Source organism: Baudoinia panamericana (assembly GCF_000338955.1).
Source record: "Baudoinia panamericana UAMH 10762 unplaced genomic scaffold BAUCOscaffold_2, whole genome shotgun sequence".
NCBI classification, from domain to species: Eukaryota; Fungi; Ascomycota; class Dothideomycetes; order Mycosphaerellales; family Teratosphaeriaceae; genus Baudoinia; species Baudoinia panamericana.
In genome coordinates, this window is record NW_006911258.1 from 949,109 (window position 1) to 970,459 (window position 21,351).

At 54.8% G+C, this 21,351-nt stretch overlaps 8 protein-coding genes across 8 annotated transcripts; 4 read left to right on the forward strand and 4 right to left on the reverse strand.

Annotated features, from left to right (window-relative positions):
* Positions 1-279: 279 nt before the first annotated feature.
* BAUCODRAFT_30272 (uncharacterized protein) lies at positions 280-1,689 on the forward strand. Its single transcript, XM_007674802.1, has one exon. The coding sequence runs from the start codon at positions 771-773 to the stop codon at positions 1,623-1,625; it is 855 nt and encodes a 284-aa protein (XP_007672992.1). The 5' UTR covers positions 280-770; the 3' UTR covers positions 1,626-1,689.
* A 171-nt stretch (positions 1,690-1,860) lies between these two features.
* On the reverse strand, positions 1,861-3,498 carry BAUCODRAFT_145212 (uncharacterized protein; the record flags this gene model as incomplete). Its single annotated transcript, XM_007675172.1, has 1 exon — positions 1,861-3,498. One exon carries the CDS (start codon positions 3,496-3,498, stop codon positions 1,861-1,863), a length of 1,638 nt encoding a protein of 545 aa, XP_007673362.1.
* Positions 3,499-9,188: 5,690 nt separating this feature from the next.
* On the reverse strand, positions 9,189-13,727 carry BAUCODRAFT_63331 (uncharacterized protein; the record flags this gene model as incomplete). The annotated part of the gene is made up of 2 exons (XM_007674910.1): positions 9,189-11,021; positions 11,166-13,727. 2 exons carry the CDS (start codon positions 13,725-13,727, stop codon positions 9,189-9,191), a joined length of 4,395 nt encoding a protein of 1,464 aa, XP_007673100.1.
* Positions 13,728-13,989: 262 nt separating this feature from the next.
* BAUCODRAFT_353055 (uncharacterized protein) lies at positions 13,990-14,850 on the forward strand. The gene is made up of 2 exons (XM_007675173.1): positions 13,990-14,628; positions 14,729-14,850. The coding sequence occupies exons 1-2, from the start codon at positions 14,093-14,095 to the stop codon at positions 14,748-14,750; spliced, it is 558 nt and encodes a 185-aa protein (XP_007673363.1). The 5' UTR covers positions 13,990-14,092; the 3' UTR covers positions 14,751-14,850.
* Positions 14,851-16,350, forward strand: BAUCODRAFT_353117 (uncharacterized protein). Its single transcript, XM_007675174.1, has 2 exons — positions 14,851-15,737; positions 15,785-16,350. Exons 1-2 carry the CDS (start codon positions 14,951-14,953, stop codon positions 15,919-15,921), a joined length of 924 nt encoding a protein of 307 aa, XP_007673364.1. The 5' UTR covers positions 14,851-14,950; the 3' UTR covers positions 15,922-16,350.
* Positions 16,351-17,812, reverse strand: BAUCODRAFT_353118 (uncharacterized protein). Its single transcript, XM_007675175.1, has one exon. It carries the CDS (start codon positions 17,613-17,615, stop codon positions 16,779-16,781), a length of 837 nt encoding a protein of 278 aa, XP_007673365.1. The 5' UTR covers positions 17,616-17,812; the 3' UTR covers positions 16,351-16,778.
* Positions 17,813-18,009: 197 nt separating this feature from the next.
* On the reverse strand, positions 18,010-18,938 carry BAUCODRAFT_64218 (uncharacterized protein; the record flags this gene model as incomplete). The annotated part of the gene is made up of 3 exons (XM_007674949.1): positions 18,010-18,414; positions 18,469-18,753; positions 18,813-18,938. The coding sequence occupies 3 exons, from the start codon at positions 18,936-18,938 to the stop codon at positions 18,010-18,012; spliced, it is 816 nt and encodes a 271-aa protein (XP_007673139.1).
* A 710-nt stretch (positions 18,939-19,648) lies between these two features.
* On the forward strand, positions 19,649-21,316 carry BAUCODRAFT_119431 (uncharacterized protein; the record flags this gene model as incomplete). The annotated part of the gene is made up of 4 exons (XM_007675176.1): positions 19,649-19,685; positions 19,761-20,191; positions 20,249-20,402; positions 20,808-21,316. The coding sequence occupies 4 exons, from the start codon at positions 19,649-19,651 to the stop codon at positions 21,314-21,316; spliced, it is 1,131 nt and encodes a 376-aa protein (XP_007673366.1).
* Between the last annotated feature and the right edge of the window lie 35 nt (positions 21,317-21,351).

A 21,351-nucleotide genomic window follows, 5' to 3' on the forward strand; every position in this document is an offset into this window, starting at 1 on the left:
CAGCCTCTTCGCAATTCTCTACGGTGCTGACACTAGCCGAGCTGTCAGCGTCGTGCAGCTGTCGGCAGGTGCCAAGGGTACTGCAGTCGGCTTCACAGCCATCTCCACTCACAACTGCTCGAGACATGCAACTTGCAATATGCGCGGCTCGCATCATCTCGCTCGGGTGCTTGGCAATGTTCAACGTCCCCATGACTGGCAGGATCCGTCATGATCAGTGTATTCTGGGCTCTCAGGTCGGGATGGCTAAGCAGCCTCAGGCCCTGCTATTTCTGGCGCGTTTCATCTCTAAGCCACGACGGATCAAAGCTCACATCAGCACAGTAAGCATGATCGTAAATACATCATGCACAATCTTCTTGACCTAAACGTACAGGAGTGGGCAGCCCTATTATGCTCCGCCGTTGAGTTGTATCAATTGAGGGTCAAATCTTGATCCCTCGGGTTTGCGGACTCGGCGAGGTGAGAGCCGTTATATTGTTCCATACGTGCATTACTCCGGGGTTTGGTCGCATTCTTTGCAGGGCAGCATACATCTCTAACTTGTCATTTTCTTTCTGCTGTCGCTCGCCGTCACTTGTCGCTTCTAGGGTTGCACGATACCACCCTGCGCCATCCCGCCAAGCAAACATTCTTATCTCAGCGGACTTCTCTCGCACTTGACCGTAACCCTTGTTACGACCTCACTGTGAGGCGAAGCTGCGGCATACGCGGCGCCAACGCCCTCATCGTCCACTTGACTCACCGACTCGTCTGCATTTGTACATAAAATGAGCCTTCCCTTCCATGCATCAGCCAATCGACCTCTGCTCAACAACGCCATGCTACCTCTCCAAATCCAAACCCAATACACGCCCATCGAGGACTCCAACGTGCGCCGCAGAACTGCAACCACCATGTCTACGGGAATATCGACTCTCCTGCACATCTCCATGACCATCCTCATGCTTGACGCCGCTCTCGAAATGGCCTTGCTCAGCTCAATGGTCTACTGGCTCAACCAACAAACCGGGTTCTTCTACATCAACTACGGCTCATCCTACTTCTCCCTCCACGGCAAACCCGCCAACCTCCTCACTGATCACGGCCACACCACCAACGGCGCCGCCGGCACAGTCTTCGTCGCAATCGGCCTAGGCGGGATTTTGGCACTCTGCCTCCGCTCCCGCTGCGTCCGCAACCACGGCCATGTGAAGGGGTTTGCAGCCTTCCTTTACAACTTGTGGCTCGTCATGACACTCCTCTCAGCCCTCCTCACTATCTCCGCTCTCATCGCCACCATGTACTTGACCGCCATTCACGCGGGTCAGAAAATTGACATACAGTATGCCAGCACGCTTCACAACGAGCCTTTCCCCAACTTCGTGGCTTACGCGCTACTGGCTTGGACGCCGGAGAACTGGTTCACGGCTATGCTGCAGTTACCTTTGAGCAGCGCATCTGATCGATCGATTATCAGCACGCATTTGACGCTGATGAAGGTTTGGAAGTGGAATCTCGTGCCCTTGTCGGTTTTGGGCATGGCAGTCTGTGTGTTGGCGTTTGTGGACCGGACGCAGAAGCGAAGGGTTGAGAGGAGGGAGATGGAGTTTGGGTACACCGGCAGGAAAAGTGTGCCTAGCTAAAACGCTGGAGATACAGACAGATCGTTGTGACAGACTGCAATAGAGAGCATGTACGCAAGTGACTTGTCATTATTTCATGCCTTTAAGCTGCTTAGGAGCTCACTGGACTGAGCAATGCCTCCGGTAAGCGAACATCCAGGCGATTCGCAACTACACCCTCTTGACTACGTAGCGAGATGCAAAGACTGCTAGCAAGGCTGATGGCTCGCCATGCCTGCATATAGCACACGTAGGTTCAGTACCTCGCTTTCAGCCCGCCTCTCGAGCTTTCTCTGGAAAGGCAGCAAATACTCCCCTCCTCGCACCACTTCTGCACCATCCAATGCTGCAGTGGCTCCTCCATCGTCTCAACCAGAACACTCTCCGCAGGCTCAACGTCGACCTTCTTCTTCCTGCCCTTCTTCGGTCTTGGCTGCCTCTGCACCTCTATCCTCAACTTTCGCACGTCAGTAAGCCAAGCAGTAAAGTCTTCGAGTACTAGCGGGTCGTAGAGCAGGATCTTCTGATGCCAGCTCGGTTTCTCCGGGTCTGTGCTCCGCGGTGCGCTCTTGATTGCTGCTGTAACTTGCGGGAAAAGCGTTGGTTTGATATGTTGCCATTGGGCGTCTGTAGGCTTCAGGGAGGTATTATGAGACAGAACGCTACAGCCAACCTTCACGTCTGGTGAAGACGGCTTAGCGCTTGATGCAGCTTGCAAGCGCGGTGGGGCGGTAGGTCTGTCGAAAGCAAGTGGTAAGACTGGTGATGGTGATGCGGACGCTCTACGTCTCGGCGGTGACGGTGTAGGTGGAGACTCGTCTTCAATGTCATCTATAGCTACCCATTCCTGCTTGGGCGGTGACGGGTGGATTACAGAGGCGGGTGCGGCTTTCGGTACAGGCTTCGCAGTCGACGGTTTGGCGGCTTGCACTGACCCTGTATGCTTCGGCCTAGACTCGTCTCGTAGCAACTCGCCTTTGACATCGCGCGATGCGGCGCACCAGTGCTCCCTCTCCGCTTGGCCAACTGATAATGTCGTTCCATGCGGCGCGGTAGGAACCTTCAGATAGCTCTTCTGCGCTGGAGAGACTAGTGCTTGCGTGCTCACCATCTGTGTAGGCGCCGGCACGCCCTCTGACTCGAGCAATGCTGTGTGCATCTTCTTTACGAATGTCGGTGATTCTTCGACTGCTAGCTGGCTGGAGGTGCCGAAAAGGAACTGCTGTTGCTGCGCTTGCCGATTCGCGCGCTCGGGACTGTAAAGTGGCGGTAGTTGGTCAGCTTCTTTCAACATAGCTTCGGCCTTCTTTGTTCGTCCCGGCTTTTTCGCGGGTGCTTTGGAGGGCTCGTCTCCGGTGATTGCGGGCTTGGATCGAGGCTTTCGAGGCTTCTTCGCCTTCTGCACCTCGGTGACCGCCTTCGCAGGCTCATGTACCTCTTTCGTGGACGCAAAGTACTCGCTGACGGTGCTCGTTGGCGCCGTTTCTACTGGTTTGACTAGTCGATACGCCTTGGTAGCTACTTCTGTGATGGTTTGCGCCCTCTTCGGCGCCTTTGGCTTCCTCTTCGGCTTCTCCACTGCCGGATCTAGCCTCTTCCGTGACTTTCTGGTCACAACGCTTACTGTGGAGGTTTCTACAAGCTCGATACGGCGTCGTTTGGTCATTGCCTCGCCTGTAATGCTGCGCCGGGAGGAGGGAGAGGTGCATGTTTTGTAGTTGAAGTTGCCAAGCAGCTCGCTCAGCGGTACTCTTGGCGTCCCGGTCGCTTCTTCGATGCGCTGTGCATGCGCCATTGGGCGGCGCGACACGATGCTCTTCGCGGCCGATCCAGCCGGGATGGTGGAGAGGAGGGCGGAAGGGGAGGGGAGCTGCGGCGAAGAGTAATCAGCCATGATCGCCAACGCGCGACGCGCATATTTCAACAGCAATGCCAGCGTCAGTAGCGTGCAAATGAAGATGTGCCCGGCGTAAACACAAGAGGTGTAAGTGCGGGTGCATGGTGGTCCGGAAACAACCCCCAGACTTGCTGGGGCGCGGAACTGGCGCGCTTCACGTGATCGAGTTGTAAGCCGACTTCAAGTCAAGCGTCCCCCCATATCATCGCGATGGCACAATGCATATGGTGATGTGACGGCATCAGAGAGCTGCTGTATGAGGTAATACCGTGTGGAAGCTGTCTTACCATCTCAGCGCTTGTTGCGAGGCGGCGGACTCCAGCAATGCGTCCGTACAACCAACAACTCCCTAAGATACGTTAGCCGTGGCTCTCAATATGCGCATTGATGGGAGCAGTAATGGAGGCAATCTGGGTAGCTGTGCATGGTGTACTGTGCAGGGAAGGTCCAACTGCGGTAGCAACGATAGTATCTTGATGCTGTCTAATGCAGGCTGGGCGCAACGCTGTGATATGAGCATGGACTGGTGTTGCGGTCCATTTGTGCCATATGGGATGTTTCCCACGCCTACCATCCGGTTGATTGACCTCTCAAAGTATGAGACGAGCGCGTGAGGTGAGCGGCTGACTTACAAACCCGTCAGCATCGTCTGCGCCCGTATCGCAAACGTTGCTGGTGGTGGCACTGATGGCGGCGCAACCTGCCGCCTCTGCTGCTGCTGTCTAACAAACTATCAGACCATTGACGCTTCCATCATCCGAACGAGTTTTACATGTACTCACCGCTCCAACAGCTGGCAGAACTCCACAAAAGCAACAAGGTCGAACATTGTTTAGCGAGTGTTTATTGCGTCTTCATTGGCGTTCAAAGAGGTGACCAGCAGAAGCTCACTTGAAGAGTCGAGCACCATACAATGGGAGGATCCGGTCAGCATCCATCGTAAACTGGCACGATACCCTCGAAAAGTAAGCTACGATGTCAGAACGGAGTAGGCGAAGTTGGGATGGGACTATTGATGACAGAGTTCCACTTTGACAATCGTAACAGCGAAGCTGTCCTACGCTCATGACTCGCTACGAGCGCAATTCGCGCTACGCGATCAGCGGAGCGCAGACAGCAGCCCCCGAAGTGGATTGCAATCGTGCTAGAGTCAGAAGGACGAACAAGGTAGCGTACTGATGCACTCCTGCGACTCTCAGAAGGCTTAAACGCCTTGTAGTACCTGAGATAACATCTAGGTCCCTGCATATGCCGACTCACATTGTACTCCCTCTGCCAGACAGCCGTAACATCTTCCTGGCCGGCGAAAGCAGCTCGTTGTTTTCGAGGTAGTGCAGAGGCTTGCAATTACCGAGCATAGCGGCTGTTGTAGGCTTCAGAGCTTGCTCGAGGAAATGGCAAGATAGCGGGCCGGGCGAGAGTGGTCAGGCGACGAGGGTGAGCGAGATTGAAACGGCACAGAGTCTGGAGGTGGTCTTGAATTCCTTTGATGCGGGTCAGTGCGTGTCGCTAATCAAGCATGTGGTTGGTAGCGATACACTGAATAAGTCCGCGCTGCTCGCTGAGCTGGGCGCTGCTCTTGGAAGCCGTGACGCGACACGGGTGCGTTGTCTGCCTCGTCACCTAATCATTCCGGCAATAGGACGCAGGACCAAGCGCTCGACAAGGTGCAGCTCCTTCCACGAAAAGATGTTTCAGCAGAGCGGTAGACTTCCTTCATGCAGTCATCGTGCTGTTACAGGCACCCATTAACGCCAGCCCTCGCCAACACACAGAGCAAACTGCGACGACAAAACAACAACAACGACTAATAAGCCTTCTTCAAGCGCCGCCATAAAGGCAACGACACTGATGAAAGGTTTGAGGCAAGCCTCGTATGTGTTCCAAAAATTCCCTGGGTCGGCCCCGGGCAGCCAGAGCCCAGAAGTGTAGCAGCAGCATTTATGGGCCCCGAAGGTCACCCGCGAGGAGGGAAGGAAAGCAGATTTCGAAGAGAAATTGACAGCTTCTTATATTTCGAAAGCGCGCTAATGCTTAGCGTTCGCGAGTAATGTTAGTCTAGGTATTCTGCCAACTGACACAGGAGCGCGGAAGAGTCCGGGGGTCAAGAGCTGGCAAGGTGTTGGACCGATTTGGGTCGGGCATCAACCTTGAGGACGTTGACCTCTGCGGTTACGACTCTAGGTACTGGCCTGATGAGATGTCTGAGCATATGGAGGCACATAGGTGTTGTTCTGAAGGAACAAGTGAGGTGTTGACGGAACGTTGGGCCATTCAAGACAGTGCTACTATCGAGGGAGACATTATTGGACGGAGAGCAAGACGAAGCTACGGACACTAACGGGTGTTTAGCGCAGGACTCTTCTTTCTTCGAAGGATTGGGCGCTCACTGCTTGACGGTAATGACTTCGACATCCCTATGCGAACATGCAGTAGGTATCGCGTTAGGTCGTGTGCTCCTCGTTCTGGGTGATGTGGAAGTAAGTTCGAGACAATTTATCAAGTCTCACAGTGTTGACAACGAGAGCGGCATCTCTATCAATCGTCTATTGCTATCAATCGTCATCGGGCATATTGTTCAGTATCACGGCCCCTCAAGCCCAAATGTATCGTTCACCCTTAGCAACAACGCCGACAACATCATCTGCGATGGATGAAGCGCCTCCTACAACATCTGCACCGGGTATTGTATTGACTGCATCAACCTTTACAAGTACTGCATTCCCGTCCGTGATATATCTACACAGTCTGCTACAACTGCACCACCGAACGTAACGATCATAGCACATCGTGCTTGCCAACTACGGTTCTCGCCGGGACGAATGCAACGATGCCCAAGATGGACATGTCGCCGTCAACGATCAGATCAATCAATCGACGCTTTGGAGATGGTGCTAGCGCCCGGTTGAAGTATCTGATACAGCTTGTCCCACACACAACACCTTTTGCACCTTGTGCGACAGCTAAGTCTATCGATCCTGTCCTCTAACTTCTTCGTCGCTCAACGCAGCGTCTTGCATAACTATCCTGTAGTCTCTGCCAACGATATAGATCCTCACGTCTCATCGCAAGTTCGGGCACTCCCAACTCACCATGATACGCAGTTAAGGATACAGAGTCAATCGCCACGGAACTTGGGTATTTGCGAGGTTCCGACGGTGTGACTACGACCGCTGTATTGCGTCAAGAAGGGAACGCAATTGCCGTTGTTCGTTGATGTTTCATCGCGGTGAGGACGGCTTGTTACGCATAGCGGACAAGGCGACACCGAACCGCTGATTGCCATTGCTAGCAACATTGCTTGTGGCTGGCTAGCGGGCTCGAGCCTTCAATGATGTCCGATCGCATACTGAAGCGACTCTCGCTTGCTGGCGGAAAGTAATGCACGACAAGTGAGGCGCGGCTGCAAAAAGGAGTAGAGGTTGCGATCGTTTAGCGGCGTTTTCAAGCCTTTTCAGCATCTTGCGCGTAATTGCTGCATTGTGCTGTTATTGTGCTGTAATCTTGTTCGAGCGTAGAGCAACCGTAATCCTACTGTCGTTGCTTCGGGGTCTGTTTCGATCGGCCAAGACGCGAAGCCTACTCTTCTGCTCTTTCCATGGAACAGTCCTCCTGATGCTCCTCCCAGAGCTCAAAATCTGTCCAAGTGGGCCGAAGCTCGCACAAAGTGTCGATAGGATGCAGCGGGTAATAACCGTCGAACATAAGCGGTACTTCGCTATCTTGAGAACTAGCAATGAGTGGCGAGTGATGTGTGGGCAAAGTTAGATGTTGATGAAGGTTCGGGACGCTGTTTGCTGATGCATTGTCGCTTAAGGGAGTGTGCGTACCAATTCATCCGTTTGCTGCAGCGTCAAGTCTGGTGGCGGATTGAAGCAACTCGGCTTCATGCATAAAATGGCAACAAATGCGGATTATGTAGACGCTGACACGTTGTCTGCCCAAGCACGGAGCAGTGCGTTGCGAGTAGATTGATGTGTAAAGCATTATAACGATGTTTTCTTGAACTGTTGTAGCTTCGTGGAAGGCAGAAGTCGAACGTGGTACATTGCATGCCGACTCTCCTAGCTGCCAACTAGGATTGAAGTCAAGGTAGGATGAATCGTCGTGAGCGTGCATCACGTCGGGTGCTAGATTTTGTTAGGGACTCCTTCGGGTTGCAGGCGTGCTCGATGGGAGATGACGGAATGATTGTATAAGACCTGCAGCAAGCTGAACAAGGACAATGCAAACGTAGCAGCATAGCAGTAAGAAGTGCTCGACTGACGGATGTATCGATCTTTACTGCCCCTGTTTCGATTGATATGTGAGCTGGAACTTTTCCCAGCAAGGGGAACCTAAGGCGCTCAACACAGTCGACGCGGCATCTCCATCCAACATCTGAGCAGTTCATGGCCAGATGCCTCTCAATCAAACAATTTGTGATCTTTTCCAAGCTATGGCCGTTGGCCAGAGACATTTATGAGAACGTGTCCACGCCAGTTGGAGGCAGTGGAACACCAGAGACACGGTGGCAGTGGACATAGACAAACCCAGCGGCCAACTCGATAAATGACAAAACTTGAGTAATACCCTGCATGATCAACCTTTGCAGTCCGTTGATAAGGAGACGCAGAAACAGCGAACAGTCATGAACAGCCCCCCGGTGGCCGAGTCAGAGGCTGACATGGATATTGTAAGAGGCTGGGCGCTGAGAAAGGAAGGGAAAACGTCAGGTTTTAGAAGGTCGACAGGGGTTGCTGAAGATGCATACTAATGTGCATTGAAAAGCTCGATGATGCGGTTAGTGGAGATTTGCGTACGGAAGCTTGATTCCACCATCGTGGCTGCATAGAATGGTAGCATGCAAACGGTGAAAGCATCATAAATGAGTCTCTCAACGTCTGCAACGGCACTGACTAGCTATCTTGGAAATCGTAGAGGTTCGTGAACATGGACAGCTGTGACCAAAAATCAAAAAGCGTAGAGCCCGTACAGGGGTCTTAGCCGGTCACGACCATTGTCCACCTATTCGACATTGTGTTTACCGACTGTTAGCTCGTACTTCATTGGACTGGCTAAAGGAGCAGCAGCAGCGACAGATGAGATCGATCCCATAAGACTATCGATCTAGCACAATTCATGAATATACAGGTCAGGAACGGCTGACGATTAGCATCCCGTATGTAGTGCCAGGCTACAACTACATACAGCGAACCACTGACCCACGCCGGAGCCAGCTCGAATGTTGGTTTGTTGCCGATATTACAAGTACCTACAATGTCATCTGACTGAAATTGATGCCTGATAGCAGATAAGGAAGGAACGCGGCGGACCCTGGGGAACTCCAGCGGACTGGTTGATATGTCTCTTATCACCATACATCCTCGTTCGAACAGCACGATACCATTGAAGTACTCATCTTCACCATGAGTCCTAAGTTTACCGCGGCTCCAATTGTGCTTGGTCTTGCTCTTGTCCTTGTTCTGCTTATCTGGAAACCGTGGAAACACCTACCACGGTTGTTGCGGCGGAATGATCAAGCGGAGCACTACCAGCTGCCACCGTACTGCAACAACCCAGCTCCTCCACCATACAGCCCGTAGGCATCGCCGTGAGCGGACCGGGAGCTTACGGACCGGGAGCTTACGGGGTGGTAGCTTTGTGAGAGATCGTACACCTACTGACCGCTGCGGAGCGAAAGCGACTTATCCATCCCCGGCCGCGAAAGCCTCATCATATGGTGCCGTGCTCCCATTGAGCATCTCAGCCGCTGGGCCTTCTTTGAGAACCTTGCCTTTGCCGAGTACGATGCAATAGTCCGCGTTCTTCACCGCCTCCAGACGATGAGCGATGGTGATAACCGTACTATCTTTCATCTCTTCATGCATCACCTGCTGAATCTGCATCGCCGTCTCCCGATCGATCGACGCCGTTGCTTCATCCAGGATGATGATCGCACTTCTCCGCAGCACAGCTCGAGCAAGGCCAACGAGTTGTCTCTGGCCCTGACTGAGATTGCGTCCACCAGCTTCAATTTTGGTATCCAGCTTCCAGCCCTGACGCTCGCACACTCTACGCAAGACGAGTTCACACGCCTCGTCTGTATGCTCTCCCACAGGGTCGAGGTTCTGACGCATCGAGCCGGGAAACAGAACGGGGTCCTGCGCAAGGAAGGTAATCCTGGTACGCAAAAGCTGCTTGTCAACTTCGGCAAGGTTCAAGTTGTCAACGAGGATCTGACCGCTTTCGGGGACGATAGTTGCAAGCATTGCAAGCGCGAGAGTGCTCTTGCCGGAACCGGTTCTTCCAATGATAGCAGTCTTCGACCCGCCCCTGACTGTGAAAGAAACGTCGGACAACGCAGGATCGAGGTTCGGAGCATACCTGATCGTTACTTTGTCAAAAACGATATCGCCAGAGAACGAGGGCCACCACGCAGGCGGATGAATGTCACCTCCAGGTTCTTGGTCCAGCCTCAGCAGCTCAACAATCCGCTCAACGGACACGAACTCCATCTGCAATTGACCGTACTGTTTGCACAGCATATGGGTGGTGGTGACGAAGCGGTTGGCGTACGCAAGCAGGAAAGCCGTCAGCCCAGGTGAGACACCCGTAGCAAGCGCAAGGATAGTAATCAGGAAGGTCGAAAGAGCAGACAGCGCATCAAAGCGATACATAAGCCAGGCTTGGAGGCTCCAGTAGAAGTGATCCATCTTCTGGAAAGTGTCGACGACGTCGAACACCTTCTCCTGAAAGCGGCTTTGGGCGCAGAAGGCGCGGACAGTGGCCAAGCCATTCAGTAATGCGCCGAAGTTTGACATTAGCGGCGTGAGCGACACCGTTTCCAGACGGCGTAGACTTTGCGATGTGGGCAGGAAGCGATTGAAGATCAGAATAAAGGCTGCCGTAAGCGCAGCGGAGAAGACCAGGAATGCTGGCGTCACGGAAGCAATGATGACAACTGAAGTGACCCACGACAGGCTTAGCCACACAACGCTCTGAAGCTGGTAGCTAATACCGCCATCAACCACACCGATGTCGGAAGTCATGCGATTCATCAGGCGGCCGATAGGTGTGACATCGTAGAAGCGGAAGGTGGCGTGTGCGACCCTCACCATAACGTCTTTGAACATGGTCCGGCCGGCGACGTAGACGAGGACGATGAAGAAGGCTTGACTGATGACATAGGTGATCGACGTGCCTAGTGACAGCGCAAGGTACCAGAGCAGCCATGGTCGATTGTCAGCTTCCGGAGGCGGCAGGTTACCGAAAAGACCAGACGGTTTAACCACGCCAGTATCCTTATGGAGGAGGACGAGGAGAACGCTTGAACGTTCGTTGTATGCTTCAGCCCAGGCCTTCACGAACCAGTTTTGCAAGGTGGATATCAGGCGGTAAAGGAGTAGGATGAGGACAATAACAGACCACCACCGCAACTTCCCGGCTTTGATGTACTCCCAATACACTCGTGCCTGCACATTACCTTGCGCGCGGTGCTCGTCTTCGATGAACTTGTCCGGTACGGCGGCAGCATTGCGCTTCTGATCACTGTCAGCACTGGCGTCTCCCTTTGACTTAGTAGACAAATTGCGTCGGAGACTGTCATGCTGAGCAGCATCGTGGTCAAGCACCGAAGCGCTGCCAGCGTCCAGACTGACCACTTGGGCGGCATGGTGCAGCACCAGATCCGTGCGATGTGTAACAAGCACCACTGTTCGATCTTTCAACAGCGGCCCGGCGAAGCACTTTTGCACAATGGCTTCTGCAGTTTGCTGATCAAGGGCAGACAGAGGGTCGTCGAGCAGCAATATTCTTGTTCTGCTGTAAACGGCTCGAGCAAGTGCGACTCTGGCACGCTGACCGCCCGACAGACCGATGCCGTTTTCACCAATCAGAGATAGATCGCCAGCCTTCATCTCAGCAAGATCTGGAGTCAGCGCGCAAGCCTCCAGTACATCCTTGTATCGTTTGTCATCGTACGGCGAAGAGAATATAATATTCTCGCGGATGCTCATACTTTGCAACCACGGCGTTTGCGCGCAGTACCCAACAGGCTCTCGAGGGCGGATAAGCTGGCCATCCGACATGTCGAGCTCGCCCAGTAACGCCTGCAGCAGAGCGGTCTTGCCAGATGCGACTTCTCCGCATATCAAGGTGATGCCTTCCGGGAAGGAGATATTAATGTCGCGTAAAACCTGTGATTCCGTGCCTGGCCAACTAAAAGAGGCGTGCTCAATGGCTAGGCTGTCGCCGATAAGCGCCTCGGTAGTCATCTCTTGCCTTTCGGGCTCTGCCATGAAGTCTTCGATACGACCCACAGCTACCCACGCATTGGTGATCACGATGATCAAGTTCGGTAGATCGCGCAACGCCATGGTCAGCATCTGAAAGAGTTGGATGGCTGGAAACGCAATGTCGACTCTGAGCGGTTTACCAGCAATGACAGTATAAGCGAAGAAGGCCACCACCGGTGTCAGATCAAGACCAAGTGTGTTGAAGAAGGCGACCACCACATTACAGACATTGCTCTTCACTCTCAGGCTAAGCTCACGTTGCCGTGCGCTGAGAATCTGGTCGAGCCAATGCCCTTGCCAGCCGTACCACCGCAGGTGCCGTATCGCCTCAACGAACTGTGAGATGAACTCGAGCTTGACATCTGTGGCGACTCTGCGCTTCTTTTCGTAGAATATCAGTATACGTGCAATACCCACATTGATTACCTGGCACGTTAGGAGAAGTACCACGGCAAGCAGAGACGATGCGCCGAGGAAGCGAACCACCAAGACAATAGATAGCACGCAGCTCAGCGGCTTGGTGATCAGTGTCTGGAACTCCCAAAAGCGCTGCGCAACCTCGTAAACGTCATTGCGCATTAGATTGAGTATCTTTCCCATGGATGCCGGCTCTTTGACTGGTTCCGAGTCTTGTTTGCGTGCCAGCAAGTTTCTCATTGACCGCGACACTCGGTTCCACATGAAACCCTTGGATTCATTGCCCGGCTTGGGCTTAGCAGCCTGTCCATTGCTGCCATTAGCGGCGGCCCTTGTCTTTCCGTTTGCGACGTCGGTCTTGTCCTTGATCTCTGGTGGGAATGCCATTTTACGACCCAAGGTCTTCTCGTAAAGCATCGTGATCATCTCGCCTCTCGAACGTTCGTAGCACCTTCGACCGAACCATAAGCTGAAGACGCTCGACTGGCATGCCACAAGCCGTACAACCAAGGAGAGTCCGGCATACGTCGCAGCTGCCCTCTTAGGCGCTGCGAAGTCTTCCATGGAGGCCAGAAGCCTCTGCAGCAGGAGAGGGACTGCGTAGTTAGCCGCTAACTCAAGTAAGCCTAGACAGGTCAGGATGACCAGATCTATCCCGTTGGCTCTCAACAGCCGCTGGATGACTGTACCCTTTAGCTCGCGAAAATTGGCATGCAGTATTCGATGCTGGAATTCATACGCCAGCTGCCATACATCTTCATCCTCAAGCTGCCTTTTGCTCCCCAAGCGTATCAGCGGCGCCATCCATGCCACTGTCATGAACTGCCACAGGCTAAGGTTGTCTTCCGGGCTCCTAAGTGATGATGTCGGCTCCGAGAATGTCTGGCTGATCTCCTTCGCTGGCATGTTCGGGTCTCTCAAGGGCATGCAAAGAATGACAATGATTGCAAGTAGCGCAATAACGAGAGACGCTATGGTGATGTCAAGATTGACATCACTTGAGACATCGCCACCGTTCGCGACAGCAATCACGTCTGACACCGCCTGTGCGGTCAAGATAATGAGCACTGTATAGGGCACAGTTCTCGGCATGTAGACACTTACTGAGCCAGCAGCGACTAGCCATGTCATTGCTGGGAGAGGGGCAGTCAGTGACGGCCATACTAAGATAGCCGATGTGACATTGAGCGCAAACCCGACTGCAGAAAGTGCTGTAACACTAAGGGTGAAGATAGTCCACTTCCGCTTTGGCTGTCCGATGTCCTCCACGGTGGGTTGATGGTATTCCTGAACGAACGGTTGAAGCCATTGTGGTTGTCGAGAAGTCGCTAGGCAGATGATCTGCCAGGCGAGCACAAGAACAGCGATGACACTCGGCACGAAGTTGATTACCGGCAAGAAGCATGCTTCGAACTTAGCGTTTCTTGTGTCCCATATGCTCGTCCAGCATACGGCGGGTCGCGATCGGAAGGGAGCAAACGCAGAGTCGTTATATTGGCCAAGATGTCCCTCTCCAGACAAGATTTGCTGCATGGCCAGAAGTTCTACAATCCGTACAAACCGCAGGCTTCATACTACCTTTCCGGTGCCACATCTTCCCCGAACATCGTCTAGAGCACGAAAGTAATCAAACCTTCGTAGATTGTTGATGCCTGGAGGCAAATGATCGGCATACTAACAGTCAGCTATACAAACCCAAAAGAATGCACGCGATGCACGCTGCGGCTTCGGCCGAGCTCACGTGACGGATCTCCATCCCAGCTACGGCAAGCTCACCACAGAACGCAACTTCATCATCACTAGCCCAGAAAGCTCACATCAGCCTTGGCCGCTCATGGTTGGTGGCCCCATCGCGGCAGCTATTGTGCGGGCTGTGGTTGGGAAGGAGGATTGCACGCATGGCATGCGGCAGTGAAGAGAAATTGTGCGCATTGGGCAACCGCCTGTTATCAACCATCACTGTCCATGTAGCATGGAGACCACCTTCGTCTAGCAGAAGTGTCGAAATAGCACGTGACACGCCGAGCAGGCCTGGAGACAATGGTGCACACTCAACACGAAGCATTTCTACACAATGGATTGGAAGGCCGTGCAGGTTCTGGCGGATGTGCACAATGACAACATTGCCAACGCAATGGCAAGGTTTTTCATGTCGCTACGTGAGAGCTTTTGACATATCTATACGACTCTACGGCATTAACACACGGATTTTTCGGAGTAAGTCCGCCATCGAGCAACGCTCCAGCATGCATGAGCCCTCGCTCGGTGTGCGTTCCTTGCCCAGATGGACAATCCTTCTCCATGAGCGCAGAGTGCTCCTAGCATACACGTCCAGGATATATCCGACGACCGAAGAGACTCACCGAACCGTACGATTAATACCAGTCCGTCGCCGCCACTCCCTGTCCCTGCGGCTCTACACACCCTCAACGAGGTAGGTTGATAACAAAGCATTTATTTCTGCCACCTCACAATGGAATTCACATCTTTCATCTCTTTATCTGTTTCTTTATCTCACTTATCTTGCTATGCAGCTTTGCCTTCGCAGCAGCGTGACGGACAGTGTGGGCGTGAAGGTGCCGCAGCAGAATGGAATTGTCTGTACTGACCGCCTTGACGCTTAAAATGGCCTCTCCAACCACCCGTCCTCTCGTTCTTCGGACAGCCGCCTCTCCTTACGGTTCAACAACATAGCAACTCCCTGATCTTCGTCTATCTCGCATCCAAGCATACCGCACATTTCCTACTCCGCCAACATGACCAGCTATGACCCCATCCGTGTCGCGCACGACCAGCTTCGCAAGACTACCTTCAGGCCTCATCACATGACTAAGGTATTGTACCCAGACCTAAGCATCCTCCTTGGCGATGAGAGTGGCTACAGTCTAGATGACATGAACGGCAATCCGATGACCAAGCACCTTTACGAGCCGCTGCCTTTGATCCACGACAACGCCGTCGAGGCTCATGCGGGGCGGGACAACGAGGAGGAGACGAGCTTCTTCACAATCACCGCAGCACAGCCGTTTCCGGGTGGCCACCTAGAGCTCAGCACCACTGAAGTAGCCTTCCACTCGTTGATTGAGGACATGTGCGTCGTGGAAGTCTACATGGGCCACTCCACTGTTAGCATGGTGACTTACGAAGTCCAGAACGAAACCTCCGGAGTTGTCACCGTGTGGGCTCGCCTCAAGCGCGTCACCAAGCTCTTGCACCCAGGCGGCGTCTGGGACGAGAACGCGAGAGAATACGAGTTACCGCTGCGCATTCTGCACAAATTCCACAACGAAAACCCTTCCCTGCACTGGCTTACCTACCTGGTTCTGCTAAGCACTAGACAGACTGACCGCGCATACAGGCACGTTCGTGTTCAGCTCGCCTCGTTCGAGGAGCGAGACTGGACTCAACCTAGATTCAAGCCTAAACGCAAGCAAGACGCCACACGCCTGCTTGAACCGAAGCTTGAACCGGTCATCCTCAATGGCGAGGGCTGCTGCATTTGCGGAGAGCAAGATGCACCCGACCTGATCGCTCTCCCCTGCGGTAAGAACCACACCCTGTGCAAGCAATGCGTTCTAACATGGGTGCAGACCGTCGAACCGGGCCCCGAAGTAGCCACCTGCCCCCACTGCCGCACCAAGATCTTCCCCAAGCGCGAGGCCGACGACCTGCGCTACGGTCTGACCGACGGCGTCTACCACCACGACGATCGCTACAGGGCCTATGAGAACTTCGAGCGCAGCTGCGCGGACATTGACAAGGAGCTGGCCGAGGACCAACAAACCGTGCTCAGCATCAACGCGCCCTTGCTCCTCCAAATCTGGTCCCACATCCAAGCCGGCCTCCTCCACGACATGATCACCCCACGCGAGCTCAACCCCGTGCACTTTCCCGAATGGAAGCTCGTCAACTCCACCATCGCCAAGTACGTCAATTCTCTGAGCGGAACGGCCGTGTACCAGCACTACTTCTTCGCGCGCGCAATCGACGAAGTGTACGAAGAGTTTACGCGGCGCTTCCGCGCGGCCGGCCTGCACGTCTTCGTCCACGCGGAGGAGGAAGAGACGTTGAGGTATCGGCCGAGGGAGGCGGAATGTCTGGATCAGAGCTTGAGGCCGGGCTTGAAGGAGGCGCTCTTTCGCTGCCTCAACCGTACCTTACGGTTTCTCGAACTGAGGAAGTGCCAGTGTAAGAAGGACCATCTTCACGGACATGGGCAGCGGATGCACTACAATGTGGACAAGGCGAATGCTGACCTGGCGGAGATTCAACATGCGAATGGGGCGAGGCAGGCTGCGGCGGCGAGGGAGTGCGGTCTAGCCATGCAGCTGCTGGCTGGTGCGATTCGATGAGCGTGGAAGCGGGATAGTGGTTTCGTCTTGCGTATGATAACGTACAGGGAAAGAGGAAGGGCGGCGGGGTATGTGAGTGAGCGCTGAAGTCTTGAGCAGGTCGCATCTGTGGCGTTTGAGGCTTGTACGGCCGCAGCAAGCGGAGAGGACACTCGCTGGATTGTATGATCTATCTTTTACCTGCGCAGTCGCAGAAGAGGCAGCACGCCACGTAGCTCGCCTGAGGTTAGGATCAGACGACCATCACTTTACTCATATGCACAACTCGAAAGCCCGTCTCACTTCCCAGGTACCCTATCTCATGTCTCGTCTCGTAGTCGAGCTTATACCCCTTTCGAAGGTAGAAGTCATGGTTGGCCTCCTTGACGGTAGTGAGCACCATACACAACCTCTTCGACTGCGCCTCATCGTTCTTTTCAGCTTCAGCTCGACTAGCCACAAACCGTCGCCGCACCTCTGCCTCAACATTATTCATCAAGTAACTAGCTAATCCTCGTTTCTGCCACGCAACGTCCACGGCGAGCAACTTAACCTCCCACAACTCCGCATCCTCCATCCCCTCCGGCCTCCGCATGCGGTCGAAAGCGGTGCGTCGCCCGCTGTTTTGAACTGCAACGTACACAGGCGCGATATAACGGTGCGCGGCCACTGTAGCGATAGGCACGCCCGTCTCAGTCGTCGTAAGTATAAAGACGAACGTGCCATGATCGTTGCCGACCTGCTTCAAATAGTCTTCGTGCTTTGGCAGGCGATCAATGCTGGCAGGCATGATGCGGCCGGCTTTGGAAGAGTGCAAGTGCTGGTCGCGGAAAGCTGCGTTGATCATGGGTACCATTGCCGGTATGATAGGGTCATCTACGAGAGAGGATGGCTCGTAGAGTGTTACGGTAGTTTTTTTGCCATCAATTGACGGGCCAGCTGATATCTGTGGCGGAATCTGCGGGTTCGACAATCGGTTCTTCGCTGATGGTGCCTTCTCCGGAAGCGTGGTGCCAGGAAAGATGTTCTGTGATGATGGCTCGTCGGCGTCCATTGCCGCGCCGTTGACATGTAAATCAACGCTCGCCATCTGCGGCAAGTTCTCGATGATGCCAATTCCGCTCGAGTTGGTGCGTCGAAGCTTAGAAGCACTTCAGGTTTTGTCAACCGACGATACACGTCCGGGACAGCCTTACTTCTCTGCCCACTCGCCACTTGTAGCAGGAACGCATTATGCCACATTAAATACTGCATACCTAGGCGGGCATGGCGTCCGATTGGAAAGCGAGCGCTTGTTGATAAACAGGAAGGTGCTTCCAGACGGCGTTCGGACCAAAGTTCTTCCGAGGCTACGCCTTGCTGAGTTGGAAAAGAGTGCCATGGAATCGATATCCATTTTCTCGATCCCTGTTGTTCGTTCTGGCTGCGGGTTGGCGGCTTCTGCCATTGCTCTGAGGGTCGCGAATTCTTTTTGAATGGCGATGTCAGAACCACGCCAAGGTCCAAAGCGCCGGCAGCGTGGGCCACTTCTCCTGCCACTCCGCCAGAATGTCGGGCACCCTCTCATCAAACCCAGCTCTTGCACCCGCATGCCCCGAATCAAACCCATTCATCCCTCCACCCGTCTTCTGACCCCAAGCCTCCCTCTCCTCTGCTGCAGCACCATTTAGCGCATCGGCCAACTCTAGGATCGCCTTCCCGCCCACAAGCGCCTCCTCATGGTTATCCTTGATATCCACGTTGAACACATGCACCGGTCTGTTGAGCGGCGAGCCTCGAGTCAGAAGGTCGTCGATCACAGCGTCCCAGCACCGCTCTTCACACGTAATGACGATATCCACCGTACCTGCCTCTGTGCCCATGTATCCCTTGTCTGTCTTGTACTCTGCCTCCCGTTGGGCTTCCGATTGGTTCTGCCCTGGTGTTGGAGCTCTCCTTCCCACCCTCGGCACGCCTACCTGCCAGTCCTGCCATCGCTCCGGACCCCACTTGACGCCCTTGTTCCTTTCCAACATGGGTAAAATGCCGTTGGCGCGGTATAAACGCTGGTCTTTGGCAGCCAACTCGTTGTACATGGCGGCGTAGGAGGTGCTGTTGAAGTGGTAGACGTTCGGTTGGGAGATGGACGGGCCGGGCAGGCGGACGAGCGAGCCGGTGCCGAAGGAGATGGTGGGGTATGGTGAGGGGGCGGTGGTTAGGCGGAGGTGGGCTTCCATTGAGCGGTTGTTCTACAGCACTGCCGTCAGTGGCCGGCTTCGGGTCGTCACGCTAGGTATGACGGGCGTACGTTCGAGGCGCAGACGGTGCAGAACTTGAGCTTGAAGCCGCCACTGCCTCCACTTCCTGCTCCTGCATCTGGCTCTCCCGGCCGTTGGCGCGTGTTCTGCTGCGACTCTGTTCCTGAGTGATCCATGCCGTCTAAGCCAGCGGTGTTGATGTCGGCTTCTGTTTCTGGCGGAGGCGGAGGTGGAGGAGGAGGCTGCTGCGCCGCCGGACGCCTGCGTGGATCTGATGACATGTTGTGCGTGACTTATCAAGAAGGCACGAGTGTGCTACCCGATGCGTGAATGGAAGTCTACGAGCGGCAAGAGCTTTCGCAAGCAATGCGCGCCCTCCTCGTGCGCTTTCGGCAGGTCGGCCGAAGCGCCGTGACACGCTAGCATGTGACCTGCAAGCTTGGAGAAGTGAGTGAACCAACAAGGTCACACCATGCCACTAGGGAGATGAGTCTTGTTCTACAGCCCGCCTCAGACTACCCTGACTCTGATGGGATAGACGGCGGTCGTAGAGATGAGCGGGATGTCGCTGTTTCTGGGCCTTCGACCCATCTAGACGCAGCTATTCCGAGCCGCCTGTAGATTGAGTTGCGGGCCCTGCCGCCATCGGATCTGGGCATCTGGCACGTGAAGCTTACCATCTGCGGAGAGCTGTTGCTTGATCCCCCCATCCAGGTTCCCCGTGTGTTATCTGCTACTGCTACTGCTACATCGTCAGACTGCTATCAAGACAGATAAGATTTCCAGGTACACATATGCGAAAGGTTTCTACAGCAGTCCAGCACGTATTTGTCAGCTTGGCCACCGGGCACAGCAGTGGTGGGAGAGCACGCGACACTGGCAAGCGATGAGCCATCCCCGCAAAACACCAAGCAATCAGCCTGGTTACGGGACTACCTTCGTTCACGAGCCCGACAGAACCACACACATTTCGTGGGAAGAGTTCGTGAGGACTGGAGGACTAGCTGCACCACAGCCACCAACGCCGGAAGAGCGTTCGAGTTCCGCCGAGCGTAAACGAAGACATACGGGGTCGAACGAGCCGGGGAGACGACCTTGCCCTTACCCATACGCAACGTCCGCTACCTCCGGCTCGAGTAGTAGGACCATCAGACCGGCTGCTATGAGCGCTGCTTCTGCGCCGAACCAGCCCGGCAGGTCCCTGGAGACGGCGATAGACCTGACCACTCCGCCACGGCAGCGAACGGCTGTCCCGCCTCGTCTCAGCAGTGTGGATGATACGGGAGCGTCAGGGTTGAGCTTGCGGCGAGGCAGCGATATCGTCCTGCCCAAATGGCAGCCGGACTCCGAAGTCACACGATGTCCAGTATGCCAGACCGAGTTCAGCTTCTGGTACCGCAAACACCACTGCCGCAAATGCGGCCGCGTGGTCTGCGCCGCATGCTCGCCACATCGCATCACGATACCTAGGCAGTACATCGTGCAGCCGCCGAACCCGTACGAAGAGGCAGGCCTCTCATCGCCAGCAGCCAGCGAGCCCGACAGTCCATTCAGCCGAGCGCTAGGCGGCGGTGAGGTGGTCAGGGTATGCAATCCATGTGTTCCCGATCCGTGGACACCTGATGCAGCGCCGACGAGGAGTAATGACGGAGCGAGTCCGCAGCCACGGCCGCTGATAGAAGGTGCGAGGAACGCCAGCGCCGAAACCGTGAGTGGGCCCGGACAGTATCGCCGCGCTCCCATGCCGCCACCTCCGCCACCTACCACAGGCAGAACAAGAAGCCAGTCCCATCAGCCTGCTGCAACAGCTTCCGCTCCACGCAACGTACCTGCACCGCAAGTATCGAATACAAGTGTTTCAGATCGCCACGACCGTCCCACCCCGCTCGCACCTCCCGCCCCCAGGACAATGTTCGGCCCACCTGGTCGTCCCGTCAGCGATCGCTACTCTCACTCTCACTCGCAGTCGCACAGTCAACCCACCAACGCACATTCCCTCCCCGCGCCTATACCACCTTTCAACAGACCCCAACCACCAACCATAGGTGCCGGACCATCCACTCAAATGCCAGTACCACCACCACCACCACCCCCCCGCCGTCAGATCCGCGAGGAAGACGAGTGTCCCGTCTGCGGCAATGAAATGCCCCCCGGCGAGCAAGTCCGCGAAAAGCACATCCAAGAGTGCATCGCGACGCGTTTCAGCTCCACGCCATCCACCTCCACAGCTGCCCATCCGCCACCAATCCCACAGACCTCCACGGGCGCAGAAGCTGCTGCGTCGACCTCAGCGCCTTCAGACGCGGCTTCTTCCCGTCCGCGATCAACGAGTTATCGTCCGAGGGGCATGTTCGTCTATCGCGCTGGGGAGAAGGATTGCATCGACGACTCCGGTCAACAGACCGAGTGCGTCATCTGCTTTGAGGAGTTCCAACCGGGCGACGAGTTGGGACGGATGGAATGTTTGTGCAAATTTCACCGCGCGTGTCTGAGGCAGTGGTGGGATACGAAGGGGGTTGGCAATTGTCCGACGCATACTTTGCCTACTGAATAGGTAAAATCGATGATGAAATTTGACGGAATGCAATC